The sequence below is a fragment of the Rhipicephalus sanguineus genome, chromosome 3, assembly GCF_013339695.2.
Source record: "Rhipicephalus sanguineus isolate Rsan-2018 chromosome 3, BIME_Rsan_1.4, whole genome shotgun sequence".
NCBI lineage: Eukaryota > Metazoa > Arthropoda > Arachnida > Ixodida > Ixodidae > Rhipicephalus > Rhipicephalus sanguineus.
Genome location: NC_051178.1, coordinates 142,595,299 through 142,616,052, shown reverse-complemented (window position 1 = coordinate 142,616,052; position 20,754 = coordinate 142,595,299). Strand labels below are relative to the sequence as shown.

Here is a 20,754-nt window from a genome sequence, read left to right as displayed (position 1 = left end):
GAATTGCGCACCGAAAAACATCAGCACGTAAACGTCACCATGATGTCGCGAGTTTCAGTCTTTTTGCTTATTTTGGCCACATTGGTCCAATGAAATTTCCTGGAACTTCTTATCTTAGGACTTTGGGACCATTAGAATACAATGAAAAAATTTTTTACTGATAACCATTTATGTAAACCCTAGCAGACATCAAAATCCATGACATCATGGTGACCTGGTGTAGGAACTTCAAGGCGGTGCTGCCACGTGCATTTTTCTTTGTGCGCATTTTCTGGCTTACCAAGCATCTGGTGAAGGTAACAGTGGTGCTTTTAATTTAGTTTACTTAGTTTAGTTTAGTTTACTAATACAACAAAAATCATTTTTCTCTTTAGTGTCCCTTTAACCATTCGAGCATATACGGTGTCATTTGAAATATAGTTTGGTTTATTGCCTAACCACTCCAACAAGGCATTTATGCAGCGTTTTTTCATGATTACTAGTATGATGTTAAATTAAAGTAGTAACTGTACTTTTGGCGGTGAGCTGACCTACCATGGTAGCTCATTGGTAGTGGCATTAAGTGGTTTCTTTTTGCTCTCAATGAGCCAGTTTGTAATGAGACAAAAAATAAGGAAGAATTGGTGTGTTATAATTAATGCACACTTCACCTTGGCCTTGGCTCCCTGTTTACATAAGCACCGTTTTTTCATGTGTGCTTAGAAATGTCAGGCAGGTTTGCCCGCCTTCTGGACTGACTTCCAAACAATCTTCCAGTGTCCTGAGCTTGCCAGCTGTTTGTGCACTTTTAAGGATCGAGCACAATGTGAAAATTTCATTTTATAAGCGTGTGGTGTAGCCTGCAGTTACAGTCTTTCTGTGTGCAATTGCAATGAGTCACATGAACCGATTTTGAAAAATGCTATGTTCATTCGACAGTCGCGCACGACTGCTAACTTAATCTGAGGCCACATTTCTTGGCAGTTTTTTTCTTGCCAAGTTGTTTGCTTTGCTTCAGGCCTAGGGTGCTGATGTGTGATGGATTTCGACAGTTGTTAAAGTGTGATTTACTTGGCAGAGGGGGTAATGTATTATCTCTGTTGAGCATTTTCCGCTGTACTCACTTTCTGACAACCAGCTGATTATCTGTTCATTTCAATGTTAATGGTCTACTGTTCCTAAAATCTGTCTTTGCACCAGCTTCTCAAGATTTTTTTATTAATTCTGCATGCAGGAATTTCAATTTGGTTGGTTTCAGCATTGAGGCATGCAATATCTTGCCCGCTCAACCTTATTTGCAGCTTGTTAATGTTTTGTTTGTGCAATTTACTGTAAAAAAAAAATATTGCAACCAGCAGACTGGTGGGACATAAGAGGCTGTCACATTGTCTCTCTTGCCTCTGTACTTTGACTTTCTGAATGCTTTAATAGTGCTAAGTTTACGTGTTGTTGTGTTTAGTTAGTGTGTTCATAACCTCATGTTGCCAACCTCACTGGTTTAGTTTGAGTCACTGGTTCTCTTTGTAAAAGCCGGCAACCTTCAGCATCTCTACAGTGAAGACCACTTGTAACTTGACTGCCTGGAGAGTAGCTATGATTGTTGTATGACATTTTTTTAGGACATAGGTTTCTTCCTTCCCATTGGAAATGTTTATGTTCAACTTAAAGAGAAGTGATAGGCACTAAATTGCTTCACCATTACTAAATTGCTTGACCATTGCAAGCAGTCACTATTGGTACTAATAATTAGAAAAAAGGAAAGGGCTGGAAGCACCTACAGCTTTCATTTCTTTTGCATACTAGCAGTGCTAAGGCAGATATTATAGTGTTATGTTCCAAGCATCACTATGCTATTGTTAAAGCAATTTGGATTTGTTTTCCTCCAGGAAAGTGAGGTTAAAGGGAAAAAAGTTAAAGGGAGTGGGCTGTAAGCATATGCAAACAGATGCATCACTCATAAAAACAAAGGAAAGCAAAAAATTAAAAGTTATAGCATTTGCAATAACAAAACTGAAAAATTGCTGTCGTTGCCGCATGAATGTCAAACTTTCCCTACCTACATCAAAATTTCTGCTCATTTGCTCATGCACACGAAGCATGTCTCTTCAGATCTGCTATGTCTTCCTCATGTTACACGCATTAACTGCAAGTTGCTTACCAACACTTCAAATGCTGTCGATATACTATGTGAAGTAGAATGTGCAGTGTGACTAGTAATGTGACTGAAAGTGTGAACGAATTTCTTCACATTATTTTTTTCGGCATTTCTGTGGCAGCATAAGCATTGTTACTTCCTTGCAAGCAAACGTCTGTAGCTCTCTGAAATACAGTTCACATCCTAGTTGTGCTGCTAACTGTGGTAACATAGTGCATAGTGCTTGATGTGTTGCAGCATAGGTAGCATAGTGCTTGATGTGCTGCACTGCTAAGCTCGAGGATGCTGATTCAGTTTCTGGATATGGCAGCAGCATTTCGATGGGGTGAAATGCAAAAGCAGCTGAATACTTTGATTCAGGTCCATGTTAAAAAACCCACGTAGGCGACATTAATCCGGAGTCTCCACTACATCTCACCTACCATATTACGGTTTAGCATGTAAAACCCCAGAATTAATTTTTTTTTTCTTGTGCTACATACCGCCATGTGCTTACATTGTCTGCTGAAGGGCACTTTAAATGAGGGTGTGCGAACATTTTTTTTTATTTTAAGAAAACATAATTGCTAATTTCATGACTTGCTCCAAGTGCTTGGATATGCACAACTCGGGTACAACAACTTTAGGCAAAAGGAAACTTTACTGGGTTTATACTGAAGCACAGCCACATATATTACTAAGCCTATCTGGTATTCAGAGAGCCCGAATGCCTGTTGAAATCAGGGAGAACCTTTCATGCTTTTGCTTCCCAACCCCTGTACAGCACCGTAATTAACCATCACTGTCATGTACAGTGGTGGTTGTGAGTATCAAGACATTGCTCTTTGCCATATATTTTCTTGCTATATGAGAAAGTAGACTGCAATTTGCAGCATACATTTTTTCACCTGCCACAGTACCTAAGTCGCTATGGTAATGTGCCGTTAAGCATAGCATCACCAAAACAAATTATGAATTCACTCGTGCCATTTCACTAGAGGCAAGAATGCTGAAACAGGCATATACTGAGATTTAGCCAAGTACAGATTGAATGTCCCAGGTGGTCAAATTAATGTGGCACACTTCACAATGGTATCTGCTAAAACACTGCAACCTTCTGGCATTAAACTGAGTAATTAGTCCTAATATTCGCAACTCTGTCTCTTGCTGTCTGGATTATAAGTGGTCTGCACAGTATTTGTTATCAGGTCATCAAGGTCATTCTCTTCGGAGTGGCAGCCTTAATACAGCTTGCAATACACCATATGATATTGTGTTGCTGTTTCATGACTGCATGGAGTTGATCATGCCCACACTGTAGCATGAGCATACTTGCCAGCAGTCATCGGACTTGCCATTATAAATGGACTAAAAGTCCTTTCTCCTGGCTTTGGTTTCTTCACCCAGCAATATCTTGTTGCAGAAGCATTGTGCAGGTTTAGTTACTCCGCTGCTTGTGCAAAACCGATTATGTTTGCGTTCCTGAAGTGCTGCTTTTATCATGGCTGCAAGCCATCATGAACATTGCAAGTGTGTGCCATGTGTAATGGAAGAGTAGTGAGAGCTTTGGAGAAAGCAAAGCAAGTGTACATATTGCAATCTTTACATAATGACCTGGTGTTGCCTTGGTGACGGTACCTGCTGTGTGAGAGTTGTGCTGTGCGAATGAACATGCAAGATTTATTCAACAACAGGCAGGCTTCGGTGCCCTTATCGAAATCTTGTAACGGGACTGTGTTGCGGCAATGCTGCTGCTGCTGTGCATCTGGTACTTTAGAGCTCAGATGAGTGAGGGTGCTTCCTTGCAATGGTTTCACGAGGTCCCAGGAATGGGGTCAAAGGCAACATGGCAACAAAGTATCTGCAGTAGAATCTAAGCAAGCATGTTCTTGTGATGAAGTCATTGCCATATCTTTGGTGTGCAAGGAGCACCGCAGCTGGACATGCCACACACACCTGTGACAGCTCCCATCAAGAGTCACATGGCCCCCATGTTGACAAGTGCTGCACAAGTAGACAGCGTGATTTTTTTATCTCTCTGTTTGTTTTCTGCATACAGAAAGAGCATCTGTGAACGCTGTGATGGTCGTGAAACTATGTCTTGTGGCATATGCGTGTTTTTGTCTGTGCAGATGCGTGCTTTTGTGTGTGTGCATATTATACATGTATGTGTAAGTGTGAATTCACAGTGGTAAAAAGGGGTGAATGCATGGTGTGAACCGGGTGGTTCTTTGTACATTACTCTTTTCCTGACCTTCCATCCATATTGAAGACATCTGGGGAGAGGGTTCGCGCTTTCATACAGCATTGATATTTCTGTTCTAAGAAATACACTTGCATAAACTACATGCATTATATATAGTGCTCTGCTGGTCGTGTAGAGGAGAAATAAAATCCAGTGATGAAAATTGCCTGCCTCCCTTCCCATTCTTTTTTATGTGCTGGGCAGCGAAGGAAAGCCACAGGCACAGCCACGCAAGATTTGCACTGACGTTGACATAACCACACCAATTAAGTTATAAACATTTAGTATACTACCTCCTTGGATCATACTTATCAGTGTCTTTGCTGCCAGGCACAGCCACGTCATAGTCTTGGTCGTTGATTAAATCAATGCGGTTCCTATAAGCGATTCATGGTGTAGTTAAGAGAAAGAGATAGAGCTATAGTTCCTTTTTGCCACTTGGTCACATAAACGATGTAGCTGCTTCAAAGCGCAACAGCTGAACAAGCGCAAAGGCTGAGCAAGCCAAGATGGCTTGTCTCATTTCTTCCCGTACGCATGTTATAAGAGGTATAATTTTTCTCAATGTTTTTCAGACGCATTGAAGCGAAACGCACAGCGATGCATTTCCTCACCTCAGCGGGCAGATTTTTGTTACGTGAGCATTGTGACAGCGGTTGTTTGCGGTTAATCGAGCGAGAACTGCTTGTTTGCTGTGTGCACGGGACAGTATGGCTGTCATTTAAACTAGTAAGTGAACGTTTGCTACAGTACGCACGGCCGATTAAACTGTAAGAACCTTACTTGATACATTTCTCTAATGCATTGCCATCGCTATCATTGCTCTGCTTTCCGAGCCAAAGTGCGACATTTTAAAGCGCAGCGCTTCATGCGTTCCGCATCGGCCTCATCATCGGCGTAACCGAGCGAAGGATTGGCACAGAAGAGGATGAGATTGAGCTTGGAATGTAGCGGAGGATGAAAGACTGCGACAGCCATAAGAGCGCGTTGTGCAGAAAACAGTGGAAGCACGAGGAGGAAAGCGGAGGAGGAGAGCATGGCGGATGGGTGAGGATGAAAGCGAAGTGCTGCATGTGACGCCTCCCCGGGGACCCGCGGCGAGATGGCGCCACAAGAGCGTGTACCGTCACCCAGTCGCCGATGACGTCATTATTAAGGCACGGTGTGAGCGTTTCCGCCGACACGATCTACTAAAATAAAACGCCGGCGTTTATTAAAAAGTATACCCCCCGCCCCACCCGCTGGCTACACCAGTGGTAGTCAGCATTGCAGTGGCGTAAGTCCAGAAAAATCACAAGGGAGGACACACATCTTGCCATGGGGGCCATTTTGTTTTGACAAATAAAAGTTTTATTTTACTTATATAAAAATTAAAATAATGATTTGAAATCAAATTGAAAAACGAACATAGGCTCTCTGAAACTGGTAGAGCGGCAGTTGCGATTTCAATGGTCTCACACAGCTATAGCTGAGGGGTACTGAGCACAGGTACACATAAACACAGTACACATAAACATAACACAGTACGACATAAACAAGCATTAAAAAAAGTTGAACGCGCTATACGTAACTATCAAGCAATTGAAATATAAAATGTTTGAAAGATAGATTTCAAGGGGGACATTTGCAAGGGGTGTCCCCCCCTCCGTGATTTACGCCAGTGCAGCATTGCCTTGGTTTTGATACGACGTTTCTGCGGCGGACCTCTCGCGTGAAGGTGACAGCGCGCGTGAAGGCGGTCGACCATCCCGTTTCTGAACGCTAGGCGCGCAACTGCACAGACCCACCTCACGCCTTCCGAAAACATCTACTGTCTCCGCAATGCGAAAAAGAACGGCGTAGGCTGTTTTCTTTTTTTTTTTTTTCGTTACCGTACGGCCATGACGAAGGTCATTGGCCCCGATACCCGGCATACACATCGACATCTGCACGGCGCACCTAATGTATGACAAAACAAACGATTCGCGTCTATTGAGAAGACTACAGCCGCATAACTACGCATTGCCGGTATTCTTTTTCACTTTCGCCCAGTGGTGAGGGCGTACATACCCGAGGTGGAGTCCATCGAGGTCGATCTTGACGACGACTTATCGACGTAACGGAAGAGAAGGACGGACTAACGCAGCAGATTCACTTGCGAGCAATGAAATGTTGTAGTACAAGACCAGTTGACGTCATTATATAAATAAAATAGTTACGTGGGACGTTCCTATATGACAGGGGCGTAGCCAGGGGGGGGGGGGAGGATTGGGGGGTCCAACCCCTCCCCCCCAAAAAAAATTTTCAATTTTGCTTGCGTATATATACGCACACATACAAACGCACGCACGAACGTACATAAAATATGGTTGAACCCCCTCCCCCCCCGAAAAAAATTTCTGGCTACGCCCCTGCTATATGAACAGCCTTTCAGGAACTGCATAAGCAAAAGGGGTCGGAAATGAGCCTTGCGAACAGCGTTGTGTGTGAATGCTTCGTGCAAACAAGGAGGGCTTATCGTCAGAACCTGCTGTTCTATCGACTATGCATGATTACATGGGCGGTTCTGTAACGTGGCTAGACAACGTGGCGAGATGACAGGGGGCAGATGGATATGTAAGCCGGGGACTGGATAACGATATCTCACTTATGAAAACCGACAGAGATGTCATCTTTGTTCTCGGGTGTGTTTTGTCCTTGAGTAGTCGTAGTTCCTTTGGAAGGTATAGAACGGCGTCACTCAAGCGATGCCAGCGTTGCGTCAGGCTATTGATATACAGGGTGTCCCATGCAGATGTGTACCGAATCCGCCTACTTGGGAATGATTGCGTAAGGCGGGCGGGTACAAGGTGGTGTATTGTTCTCGCCGACCTTTTGTCGCGGCTGTCTTGTTCCTCTTCGCATACCGGAAGCCGTCGGCTAGTCCTGCAAGGTTTCAGAGTTAGGAAGTCGTCATAGTGTGATCGATTCAGGCGGTACCTTAACTGTACTGTACAACTGAGAAAAAAAGCGAGCAAAAGAAAAATTTGTTAATGTTTCCCCCTCTCAAATCCGGAGCACCTAACCATACCATCACCCTCCACGGCGTCTCTCATAATCATATCGTGGTTTTGGGACGTAAAACCCCAGATATTATTATTAACCATACCATTGTGCTGCGCTCAATCTCAAGCACTCAAAGATCCACATTACTACGTAGTTTTATAGAAGCGCTGTAAGAGTCCTATGTTAGCAAACTTTATCGTGTCTTCGCTGGGCAGTGATTTTCTGAGGGATGAATTTTCAGGTGGTGGGCATGTATAAAAGACCCTTGTTTTGTCCCAGAATCGTTTAATCAGCAATTCACTTGCGAGCAGGAGAGTTGAGATATTAAAGTCTAACTTCACCAACAGTCAGCATGCACGATGTATAGTACTGGCAAGTAATGTCTCTAGCGAAAGTCTGAAGGCTCGTATTGGACTAAGGCTCCGAGGAACTTTGCATGCATTCGTGTGAGGCTTTTGAGGATAAATTATGAGTACGCTAGAGTATAAGACAAGACAAGGACACACAAAGAAACCAGACGGACGCCGCTCCTCCTTCTCTTTATTAATCTTTTTTTTGTTCATTGTACCCATCGTGTTCTGTTCTACCGCAGTCATAACGAATGACTACCGATTTTGCCGGTTGCCAGATGTATATGGGAGGTTGTCCTCAGCTGACGCTTTTATTGGTGTGTGCATCGATAAAGTTTATTTTTCTCTGTCTCACTAGAAGTGACAACGAACGTAAGCATAGGCGTGCGCAGGATTCTCCATTAGGGGGCAACGGGGGGACGGGTCAAGTTTCACTCCCCCCCCCCCCCTCCCGTTGCTCGAGTCCGAAACAAAACGAGCTCCGCAATGGATTCAGGAATGACAATGAAGCAATGATGTGCTTTTGACAAAGGCCCGCCATTGGTCCTCGGCTTTCTGGAGGATTGGAGGCAAACAGATTTTTGATTCTTTGACTGCAACATCAGGGGCCCTGGGTCACCATTATCGTCGAAAAACGTGCATAGCCATAACCCTGCACATTAAGAAATGACGTGAAAGGTCCGGCTGAATAAAGGTACGGGGGGAACTGCGCCTCCTTTTAGATGATTAAGAGGGGGGGGGGGGGGGTAAGAGCAATTCGAGATCAATTTAGACTAGCAGTAGCTCCGTTGTTCATTTTTTTATAAAAGGGTTCGTTATACAAAGCGATCAAAGTTCCCCGTTTTGAACCTCACGTACGAACCGCAGTGTCGGCGCGTTAATTCCACACCACCGATTAGATTACCCACCACTAGTCGTGCTTTGGGTGTTTTAGTGCATTAAAATACTTATAGCTTTTTTTTAAAATTTCAGGTAATCTCCTTTTAGAATATTAGACGTTGTTATTATAAGTAATTTTAATAGTCTAGACATAGATAGGGGCGAGGACTTTATTTTAATCGCGCACGGGGAGGCGTGGAGCTGGCGTTGGAAGGAGCCCTCGCTAAAGGGCCCTCGGCGGTACTTTCAGCATTTGCAATTCTTTTTGGTTAAATCTAAAACTGCCAAGTATTTAAAAAAATGCATGTGCTGAGCGTCCTCTGGTCAGTCGCGGTGCTGCTCCAGTGTAAGGTATCTCTACAAATGGCTTAGCAGCCGTAGAATAATCACAAGCTTATATCTTCCTCTGACTCCTACCTTCTTTTAGCAGCCGTAGTCATACAACCGAACACTATTAGCAGTTAATTGGCTATCAGTTTAAGTCTTTTGTGCAGTGCATGTCTAAGCAACTAGTATTGCGATAGCAACTTTATGGACACTCCTGGCGTATTTTTGCCGTCGCCGTGAGGTACTGCATAAAGTCCAGGTCGATAACAAAGCCCCGCGCGTAGTATGTTCTATGTGCGAGTGAAAGCGTGCGAGGCATGCCGATGATCGCGGCTCAAGCGGAGAGGAAACGCGCCGGCCGTCTCCGCCGTGCAAAAGGCGCATAGGGGACCCGGAGGCGTGGCTCCGGTAGCAATACTTTGACCGGCCGAACGTGGTCGCCTGCGGTCGCGCTCTCCCTATCTCTGAAGGGATCAGCCGGATTGCTCATACCGTTGTAGGACCTGCCACGGTGGTCTAGTGGTTATGGTGCTCGACTGCTGACCCGCAGGTCGCGGGATCGAATCCCGGCCCCTGCGGCCGCGTTTTCGATGGAGGCGAAAATGCTCGAGGCCCGTGTACTTAGATTTAGGTCCACGTCAAAGAACCCCAGGGGCCAGGTGGTCAAAATTCCGGAGCCCTCCACTACGGCGTCTCTCATGTGGTCTTTGGGACGTTCAACCCCATCAATTATTATTATTATACCATTGCAGGTGTTCGTACCTTTGTACGCACTCATCGCAAGTTTTGCGTTGAAGCCATTGAAATTACCAAGGCCGCTTCGCTTGCTGCAGCTGTCGCATTTCCTTACGACAGCGTTTTGTTGAGTTACGCCCGGTCGTATGCTAAAAGAGTGTGCTGCTATAGTCTTACTTCGTGTAACATTTCAATTTGTTGCTAGCCTCTCGCATTCGTTGCTTCGCCCTTCAGGGGAAACTGTGACTTTTTGTTCGGCCCGTCAGATTAACAAAACTTGAAGCTTACCTTTCTTCAAGGGGAAGCAGGGGACTTTTCTCGAGGAGAGGGCCCAACCCACATATATTTCTTGTATGTATGTATGTATGTATGTATGTATGTATGTATGTATGTATGTATGTATGTATGTATGTATGTATGTATGTATGTATGTATGTATGTATGTATGTATGTATGTATGTATGTATGTATGTATGTATGTATGTGAAAGGGGTTATGTATAGGGATTGTACGGCAGAACAAAAAAACTTGGAGGACGCTTGAGCTTCGCCTTCAAGAGTAGAACGCGATAGCGTAATCGAGCCCCGTGGGCATCGCTTTCCCGAATGCTAGCCTGCAGCTTCGGTTCTCGGTGCAGGCCTCAACCGTGCCGCAAGGAAACGAACGTCTGTGCGCGTAACATTGGCCGTTTCTAACTATCATAGAATGCCTACTGCAAGTACAGTTGCGCAATGCCCACTACGCCATAATTCTTCCTTTTGCGAATCATAGAAGGGCCCACCACGCGTCCGTAAGGCAACTCGCAAACCTGCGCGGCTGCCCACTTTGTTCATGCTTTTGAAGCTGGTGTCGATTAAACATGTCTGATCGCTTTGTAATGGGTGGACCTTTAAAACACCCACTCGTTGCGCAATTCACATGTTTTGACGCCTGGCGCGATTCCACGCTTCTGCCGCGCAATATTACATGCGTTAAGGAGACTCCTTCCACTACATGACATTCATATAGTGTTTCTTTTTTTCGAAGCAGTTTCAAGCAATAGCATCGCTCTGTGATAGAACACCTGCTTACCACGCAGACGGCCTGGGTTCTATTCTCACTCGTGAGTGAGTGAGTGGGTGAATAAACTTTATTAAAAGTCCGGGTGAGGCGGGGGGTACCGAATATTTTTATTATTTATTTTATTTGCATCTTTCTCGATTTTTCGGTCACGGACCGACGCAGACACCGGAATTTCTGCGAAACGAGCTCTTTAACGCTATCGCGTTAAAATAGCAGAGCGATTGCGAAGGTGGCGTATTTTGTGCTCGCTATCCCGACCTTCATGCGGTCTTGTACCAGCCAGGACGATTGAAAACGACGAGGTGCGTTGTTCATTGTTTAACCCGTCCTTGTGTGTCTTCAAGGTTCAGTGTAAGTAAATAAAGGAAATAGTGAATATTTAATGCCTCGTATAGTGACACCTTCAATACGATCTTACAGCTATTGCTCGCAGCAAAAGCCAATGAAAGACACCTCATACTAACCTCTCGGTGTGTACCGCAGCTATTAGCGCCATACACGAAATCGCTGTAGTCTTTTCTTAACGGGAGATGACAGTAGAGAGAGCGAGCGAGCGAGGACCCTTATTGAAAAAGACCAAAGGGATCAGTAGAGAGATAAACTGTTTTTCTCACAAAATTGGATCCTGGATAGAGAAAGGTACAGTGCCGTTGGTCGTGCTCTCATCGTCGGCGTTAAGTCAGCTGTTTTGGGTGACACTATGCACGATCGTTAACGCGACCTGTACAATTTTCCTGCACTTCTTTCTTTCAGTCTATATACTCAGCGTAAGCGACGCCGCTATGTTAATATCGCCTGCAGGGAAATAACGGTTCCTATTAGCTCATTATCTTTAACGGGTGTTGATGGCCTTGCCGTAGGTTGGCAAGCGCAGCAAATTTATTCTTGACGGCGTGTGGAGGCAGGGCGTTAAAATAGCTTGTTTTCCTTAAAACGGGCGTGTCCAATATATACACCAGGTGAACGAGGTATCCGTACGTGCTGTCCTTGCCCTAACAAAATGTCTCGCGCGTGCTGTCCTAATTATTATACTCGACTGACAACACGCGTCAGTCACTCGTGGATAGCGTGGTAACAGAATCCAATAGCGCGCGCTCTCTCAGCGTCGGTGACCTTTGCTTAATGGTCCAAACAATTACCAAGCTGGTACCGGAGGGGAAAGATTGCCCGACAAATGGCCAAAGGGTGTCGCCCACCAACCAGCGTCGCGCGCTCCCGACAGACCTTCGCTCCTGTTCCCGCGCGGCATTTTCCGTGTATAGCAGGTAAGCCCGAAGTCCAGGTACATGAAACGAGAAAGAAAGCGGTGCCTTTCCGCGTAGCCGGCCAACCGCGTTTTCCCAATGACCCACATGCGACATCAGCAGGCGCCGCACGAGTGTTGGTAACCAAGGGATACGCGTGTGCGCCCGATGAGAGTGAAAGGCGAGTGCGTACGGGCGCTTGGGGAGAGGGTGCACGTGACGGGAAGGAGAGGGCGTTGTTTCAGCGCGGCGCGGTACGCTTCGTCGCCGGCCGCGTTGCGTGAGTGTCTGTCACAGCGCGCTCGCGCGCCGTCCCGTGACGACGAGCAGCGCATCGTGCACAACTGCGACGACGACGACGCCATGTCGCGCGAAGTGGAGCTGGAACGGCCGGCCCGGGTCGAGCAGCAGCGAGAACGCGTGCTGCAGAAACCTGCAGCACCGTCCGGTGGTCCCCAGGCAGATGACGGCGAGGTGGTCCTGGAGAAAGAGGAGCAATGCGTCTGTCAGATCTGCACGTGCGGGTGAGTTTGGTTGACGACACCGTACACGTGAGGCGGCAGTCGCCTACCATAAGTGCAGCGCATGATGAGACCCTGTGCCGGCGCTTCGTAATGAGCTCCCTCAAAAGGGTATACAGTGAACTCTTTGCGTATAGAAACCGCACACCTATAGCTTGGTTTGCTTGTCATCGGTGAACCGCCATTGCTAATAACGTTTTTGCTTCCGCATTGATGAATATTGAATCATCCCTGCTTCGTGAAGTCAGCCTGGGGTGCGAATGAAGAAAATGTTCGTACGAACACTCGGGAGCATTTATAATTCAGAAACACCTCACGTCAGTGAAAAATATCGTGCGTCATGGATGCGTGCTTCTTTCTAGCGTACGGGGTTAATTACAGATTTATCTGGCTTATCACCTCCTTTCATAAGATTAACTTACATTCTTGTGAATGTCACTTTGCCGTGCGAAATGTTTCGCGAATTCGGGCCTTGAATGAATGACGGCCGGCATATGAAAACAACACATCCCCGTTTGGTGGATTGCTCTGACATGTGCATTCCCTGGCGTAGCACACAGCAGATCGCGGCTACGACCCTCTCTGTTAAATGAAGACACATGTTCGGAACCTGCTGTACCATGCTGTTCCGCTCAAGCGGCTGCGTACAGGCGAGGTCTTGTCCCAAGAGTCATATTTGACGTTCTTAACATTACTCCGCTTCCGAAAGCGCCCTACGCCTTCCCGACTTCGTTAGCCTGCGAACAAGCGTTTTGCTGTTCACGAGAAACCTCCTTTTGAGAACGTTGTGTTCGGGCATGCGCGCGTCCGTCGTCAGTATATTCGACCGCCTCGCACCCGCGTTATTGCCGCTTGGCACGCCAGCAAATCGTGCGACACTACACAGTCCACGTACAAGCAGTCATGTCGCCCGTTAATGATTCAGGTATAGTGTGTATAATGGGTGCTTCCGGCGCGTGTTACGCTGTGTATCTCCACACGAAGCGCGCGCTTCGTGTGTGCGCGTGTTCTGTTTCTAACGTGTTGTCTTATTCGCGCAGTTTAAACGTGTCTTCTGAATATATAAGAAATCTGAAAATGTTTTTCGTAAGTTGAATGCAAAGCTTCATATGTACGCAACCCTTCAAACACCAATATTTAATATCACAATTTGTGTTCGCACAGTAACAACATTGACTTAAGGAAGACTGCACTGTGTAAGTCACCAAATTTTATTTTAATGCAATTTTATGCGAGGCGATCTGCTCCAATAATAATAATAATAATAATAATAATAATAATAATAATAATAATAATAATAATAATAATAAATGTCACATATGCTGGGATAAGTTACTGATTCTATTCCAGTGCTTTTTTTTTTCGCGCTTCGTCATTGGTTCGAACCGCCCTTCGCGCGCACCTTATCAACGGGACCGGCGGGTGTAGTGAACGATGGATGAAAATAAAAGAATAAAAATAGATGAAAAAAAATTCTTATACCCTACCGCCCAGTTTCTCAACATTTTCCAAACCTTTCTTCTATTCCGTATGTGTTTTTTTTTTTTTTTGCTCGCCAGATACACGAACTCCTTCTGACATCGTCTGATCGATTGATTCATGACAAAATTAAACGGACAAACCTTATTCTGCGCTTGATCAACCCGAACGTACCAATTGGGCCGCCACGGTGGTTACGGTGCCCGGCTGTTCACCCGAAAGACGTGGGTTCGATCCCGGTCGCGGCGGTCGCACTTCGATGGAAGCGAAATGCCAGAGGCCCGTGTACTGTGCGAATACAGGTGGTCTAAATTACCCGGAGCCCTCCACTAAGGCGTCTCTAATAGTCTGATTCCCTTTGGGACGTTAACCCACATAAACCAACTAACACGGACGCATCAACTATATGTCACACAAGTTATTGTAACTAGTGAACAACGCTGGTGTTAACACTTTCTACGATTCGTCAGAATGTGCATACGTCATCGTGATGCGAATTTATTTAAGCAAGACGCGCTACCCCCACAGCATGGAATGCATTGGCGAGTGGTAAAACAACAGCTGGCCAACTGACTGCGAGGTCAAAAGAAGATGAAATACGAGTCGGTGGTCGTGGAAGCACGGCCGACAGTTACGTTCCAGAGTAAACAAGCCATCTCGTAAAATATAAAAATAACTGTGATACTTTTATTATTTTATTTTTTCACATTTGTGACAGTTGACGCGTCATTTTCAATTTCCAGCGAAGGTACCGTATCAGCTCTGTCAGCAGAGAAACGACAGTGGCATTTTTATCTCCAAAAACCTAAAGAGCAACCGTCTGAGATCCCGGAAGTTGGGTAAAGTGAAAAAAGGGGGCCATGTCTCTTTTTTTTTTTTTTTTTGTATGAGTGAGTGTATTGTGCATTTAAGTTAATTTTAATATATGTAAGGACAGCCTATTATCGCCAGCATGAGCCAATGTCGGAGTTTTAGAAATGATATCCTGCTGCATCCGTCCCCAAACCAAATTTCCATAACACAAGAAAGCACCTACGATAACTAGTCTAGCCGAAAAAGCAAAAGGGAAAAACATTTGATAAAATTGAGTACAATAGTAAATGAATATTTACAAGACGTAATAAAAGATGTTCAGATATAGATTACACGTTGGAATGCGGATGTTGAGGTCAGTGTGATGCACTAAAAAAAATGCTGAGGAGGGCTTTCTCGACCCATTAAATTCTTGGCCGGTCAGGTGTGAGCCATGCAATTCTCAATACGATCCGGCATTCACTCTTTTTATTAAATGAGTATTTGTGCGATGTAGAATCCGCACTCCGATCGCTGACAGAGTGGCACACATAGCAGTGCGGTGTCACGCCCCGCGCCACCTTCCAAGGTGCTAAAACGCGGATACCCACTCTCTCATTCTCCACGTCTCAGTGCGAACGGACGGCAGTGCCGCTCGTCGCGAATGCTTTCAGTGACTCACGTATCGCTCATATCGATCTTTCGCCCCCCTTCCAAGGTTTGGCGAGCCGAGACTATTCGTTTCACGAACTGGCCCCGTCGATAAGGAAAGAAAACAGAAAAAAAATGTATTATAAACATTGATACAAACAACTAAAACGCTCGCGAGTAAGAGGACAGCGGTGGAGGCGGGCCGTGGACGTGACTGGCACAATACACCGGGAGCCGTCTACGAAGGCCTCAAAAAAGTCTGCGCCCCTCCCTCAAAACAGATCCATGGACAAGGGGGGCTGGAATGGCGGTAGAAAGGGGGCGCACTTCGCGAAAGCTGGCTTCTCTGCGCGAAGGGTTAGCTTGCGGGAAAGCCCACGTCGGCGGCTGTTTGCGGAAGCGTTGAGATTTGGTTGAGTGGTTCCCCGAAGCTTCCTTCTTTCTGTGCCCACGTGGACAGGCAGTGTACGAGGCAAATTTTCTTGTAACTTCCCCCGATCGACGCGTTTTAAATATTCATTGACCGCTTTCTACTTTTTTCTCCCGTTACTTTGCGTTGCTATATCCTCACGCGCTCCGTTTATGATATTCTCTTTTTTGTTGTTGTTTTTGTAGTTCGAGTTTTTTTGAACATCCGGTGTACTTATCAGGATAAATGATTTAATAATGTCTGAAAACGCGATGCTACTTCCGGGTTGTTTGAAAGGCTCGTGAATCTCGGCGACTGCCGCTTACGTGGCGCCATACCTTTCTCTGGAGGATGTAAGACGCTTCGACTTTCGAAACTATCACTACACAGGGGCCGAAAACGCTAACTTTGTCCCAAATTATTAGATTTGCGACAACCAAGCCGTAGTCTAAGATTGTACAAGTGTACTGTATGCAAAAGAAACGTGTACTTCGCTCGCTTGAAACACCGCGTGTAATACTTTATTGTCTTTCGACTCATATACCGAATAATTCATCTCGCAATTTCATTATCGCCAGGCTGTAACGTTTTGAAACACGTTCGAGCGGGACCACGAGGCAGAGCAACGGCAATAATATTAATTAGAAAGACAGTACGGAACCTTTTTGCGCGAGGCATGGAAACAACATCCACCGATCTATACCTTCTGAACATATACGCAGCGCCCGCCCTCGTCAAGGAGACACGCTTTTTCTGTGAACGGACGTGCGCTCAAATCGTAAATTGAGCGAAGCCAAAAGGCATTACTCTCCGGATATTGGCGCTTACATCCTTCGCTCTGTGCGATCGTCTCTCATTGATCGCCATACGCATTTAACAGAGGTGCTCAGTAGGCTTTGCCAACTCTATCACTGATACCCAGTGTTCTCATAAAAGCTGCTTGTGTTTTTTTTTTCTTCCGATCACCATTTCATTTGTTGAATGTCATGCCGTATAAAGTTTTTTTTTTATTCTGTCTGTTTTAGTTACAATTTTGCCTTTCAGTATATTTCAAGTCATACTTGGCAATCTCGTTACTGCGTTTCTTTATAACTTGTTACTTTGCAAAGTAGAGCTTCCCCTTTCGTGGTATAGGCGACTCACTGAGTTCATGCTTGTTTGCGCTCACTAACATGAGAATGCTTATTAGTCAACTTTAGGTGACCGCGGACGCTGTTCCTCATAGTAAGGTATTCAGCCCGAGCGTGGCTACACTGCGCATGGTTAAACGGCTGGCTCTGAGTGGAGCGCGCTTGTATAGTCAGGCGACAAGTCCTGTACCGTATACGTGATTGGACGTTAGGTCCACTGCAAATGCATATCCATCGTTGTTGCGTACTCGAATACATAGAAAAAGACTACCGACACAGCATTAAGGCAGCTGTGTGGCGTCGTTTTTCTTATTCGACCTTCGCGTTAGAACTTTAACCGCACAGAACACAAACAAGCAAACGAGCTGACGCAAACTAGCGCAACGCACGGTAGTTGCCCGTAAACACCGACGATGCACTGTTCCACCACCACCGTAACTAGAACGGCATTCTTCCTTGCCTCGCACAGGGACGCATGTGAAAAAGCGGAACGTGCTCGGCAGACCACACGTGGCGATTCCCCTGTAGGTGGTACTAGGCGCATCTGCATCTGCCGCTGCTATATCAACCGGCAGTGTTTGACCTTGGCAGGGGCGGCAGCACGCAGCGCGCGCCCCGGGAACGGAGTGCGAGCTCGAACGTACTACGTGACGCCGAGCTAAGGAAGGAAGAGGAGGGTTCCCCGATGCACCGCTGGTCGGCCCGGCCCTAATCGTCGTACTGACGGTGTCCACCGCGGCGACCAACCAAGGACGTGCGTACATGTGCTCTTGCATGGCCGCCTGTGGTCGTCGCGAGAACTGCAACTGGAGCGTGTCCCAACAGGGAAACGCTGTCGCCGAAAAAACGCGCCGGACCACGAGAACCCACGCGTGTACTTGCGAGCTGCAACCAGCGCACGGACAAAAAAAAAATAGAGTAGCCTCGAGCTGCCCTTTTCCCTTTCATTCCGCGAATCCCTGACGTTGTGCACAGTGCTGGCGCCAGCAGCAAGTGAATGAAAAATTCTCTTTCTCGCTCTGATGCGAGGGTTGCGCAACCCGCGAGCAACGAAGTCAGTATGGGTGCTTCGCCGATAACGTTCCTCGCTTCGCTACGCGTCCTCCGTGCACTCGCCTCGCTTGGCCGCCTTGCTGCTTGAATATCCCCTGGAACGCATGTGTTTAGCAACGTCACTCGAACTCCATGTGGCCTACCCAGAAACGCCTATGTTTAACGCATTTCTTCTTAGCTTACACCTATAGACTTGCTGTACCCTCACGAATAGATATACGCGCGCTTTACGCCGACGCAAAATTCACCTTGCCTCCCTTTCCAGTAAAGCAGGAGGCTGCACTTGACCTGGCTTGTGTCGGACAGAATAGCTGGACACGTATTTAACAAAACGCTAATGCAAGTGTATAGTAAACGCGGTTGCCTCTTATGATTTTACGAAGGAGAGCTTGTTGGACACGGGGTCTTTAAATTCGTCTGGAGCCATGCCCCAGAAGAATGCGTCCGGCTTCCTACAATGCCGCATGCGTGAGCTCTATCATGATAACGGTGACGATTTCACGACGGCACCGCGGAAAAGATCGACGGACACATCAAGCCCAATCAACCGTAATGTGAATATAGGGGGGCTGTTCTGTACATTGTCAAATTCCGCCATCTTGTCAGATTTCGTAATGGCGGCATTTTAAGCCAATCAGAGTTGACCAATGGCAGAATTAGCCACCATGGCGGAATTTGACAATGTACAGAATAGCACCTCAGGTTAAACCGAAGGGAATCCATTATGCTGCCCAACATACACAGCGGGAGCAAGGATAACACAGGAAGTGCAATTTTAATTTCGCCCGAATGGTGAAGTGCAGGCAGCAATAGCAAGGCCACGCCGTTAGCAAACATCTCGCCGTTCCGCCACCATGGGTGCACGGAATCTCTGGAATATTTGTACTTCCGACATCACGGTGGCACTGTTTCCAATGAAACTATTTTCAGTTACATTCTTCCCATGGAAGAAGTCTAAACAAGCCGAAACAAAAAGAAAATAAGCGAGAGAGAGAAGAAAAACTGCCGTCAGGCGTGCCAAACAGTTTGCAAGGCCACTCCACTTGTCAAGCAAATAGTGTCAAGGTTGTAAAAGAGCAAAGTATTTTTGTTTCTTTGTTTGCTTGTTTTTGTTTGTTTGTTTGTGTGTTTGTTCGTTTGTTTGTGCGAAACAGAAAGGACCGGATGGAACGTGGCAGTGAGGATCGAACTGCTGAAAAATGGATAAGATCGGGGGACGTATCCCGTGTCCTAGCACGGAAGAAAATGGTTTATCGACAAATCTATCGATACCTGCGAGGTGACGGGACAAATGCCCGCCATTTTTAAACAGTATTTCGTACTGTTTCATTCGATTTAGAAGGTAAACACAGGCGTTTCGTGCAGTACGTCTAACGTCGAAGTTTATGATTATGAACAATATTATTGCGCGGTACAAAAGATTGACACTCGTAGTATTCGAAGAAAATGTTCAACAAGATAACGATGTATGAAAATGCAGTATGCACAAGCCTACCTCTTGTAACGTGATGGCAAGTTATCTAGCAAAAGAAAAAAAAAGAGAGACGAGCATTCTTAGTCAGTCTCTCCAGCATTTGTACTTTTGTTCAAAGCTATATATTCTATAGCAGCGCAACCTTTTGGCGAATCACGAGCGTTCTGCTATTACTCCAGCCCCCTTTTGCGCCAGTATAAAGCAGGTTTCCGGCATTTAAGATGCTCTATTGTTAATTCTTTCATTCACATCGGCGACGGACGCAGATGTGGCGGCAACGCTTGAGTTAACGCGGAGACTGAGTTGCTCAACAACGGAAGCGCGTGTTCGAAGTGTGCCGAACAAAGACTGCCATTTTCTCAAGTCGCTGCGGGCGGAAACCCCTTCTTCGTGTAATAAGGGTTCATCGCGCGTCACTGTGGTGTGTGCTTCATCTTTTTCTTTTCTTTCGTGTACGCTTGTGGACGCGCGCTAGCTTTAACACCGCTGCTCTCTGCACTTCCACGGCACTTGCAGCTCGCGTGCTTGGGCCCACTTTCACCGACCTAATCGATCGTTTTTGCTAGATGCGAGCGCTCTGCGCTGGGTCGGGAGCTTAATTTGGCAGCTCTGTTTCATAACAGAGTGGTGTAACCTTTCACCGAAAGGGGTGAAGAAGGTACGCCCCCCTCTCTCCTCTTCGACAGGCGTGAGAGCGAGACGGCCCTCGCATCGCGTGCAACGAAGCAACTTATAAGGTCCAGTATTTGTGTATCTATAGGCTCCGTACACGGCCGCCGCAGCAGTAGCGGCAGTGCATCGAAAGAGCACCGTGTACACAGGTACACCGCTATACCTGGCGTGACGAGCCGCGTTATACAGCAGCTACCTACCTCCCTCTCGCACCCGTGGCAAATGGCAACCGTTACGCAAGAACGATCCGCGCCGAGGCAATTATAAACAAAGCGGCGACGCCCGCCGAGCGAGAGCATGCAGTCCGTGGCGCGTAACACGGGCAGCCATCGCAGGCGGCACCTTTTGTTGAAGTCAAGGACTGTTTAAAAAAAAAAGGGGGGTCTTCTTCAATGGCAAGGTCACTCTACATACACGGCGTTCCGCATCCCGCCCGGCCGCCCGCTTCCCGACCTGTCCGCACACAGAGCTCTCGCATTGTCCATCCAGTCAAGTTCCGACATCCGGGAAATTCCATCAGCGCTCCCGCTACCGCGTTCTCCGTATCGAGGCCTCTGCTCGCGCTGACACAACGACGGTAGCAGGAGGGCACAG

At 46.6% G+C, this 20,754-nt stretch overlaps 3 protein-coding genes across 4 annotated transcripts in view; 1 reads left to right on the top strand and 2 right to left on the bottom strand.

The window, feature by feature from the left end:
* The window catches only part of LOC119387336 (ceramide transfer protein), a 608,660-nt gene that overhangs the window by 544,200 nt on the left and 43,706 nt on the right, over positions 1 to 20,754 (bottom strand). The window contains exon 1 of one of the 2 annotated variants that reach the window (XM_049413480.1): positions 16,428 to 16,431. The exons of the other annotated variant lie outside the window; for it this stretch is intronic. The gene's annotated coding sequence lies outside the window, so the exon portion shown is untranslated. Of the gene's footprint in view, positions 1 to 16,427; positions 16,432 to 20,754 lie in introns of those variants that run through there. 2 annotated transcript variants of the gene reach the window in all.
* Positions 1 to 20,754, top strand: part of LOC119387323 (HIRA-interacting protein 3) — a 75,412-nt gene that overhangs the window by 35,687 nt on the left and 18,971 nt on the right. The window lies entirely within an intron of this gene.
* The window catches only part of LOC119385916 (sodium- and chloride-dependent neutral and basic amino acid transporter B(0+)), a 17,786-nt gene continuing 9,302 nt past the window's right edge, over positions 12,271 to 20,754 (bottom strand). Inside the window, exon 6 of the mRNA XM_037653281.1 lies at positions 12,271 to 12,459. Coding sequence (XP_037509209.1) covers positions 12,271 to 12,459 — 189 coding nt within the window. The remainder of the gene's footprint in view (positions 12,460 to 20,754) is intronic.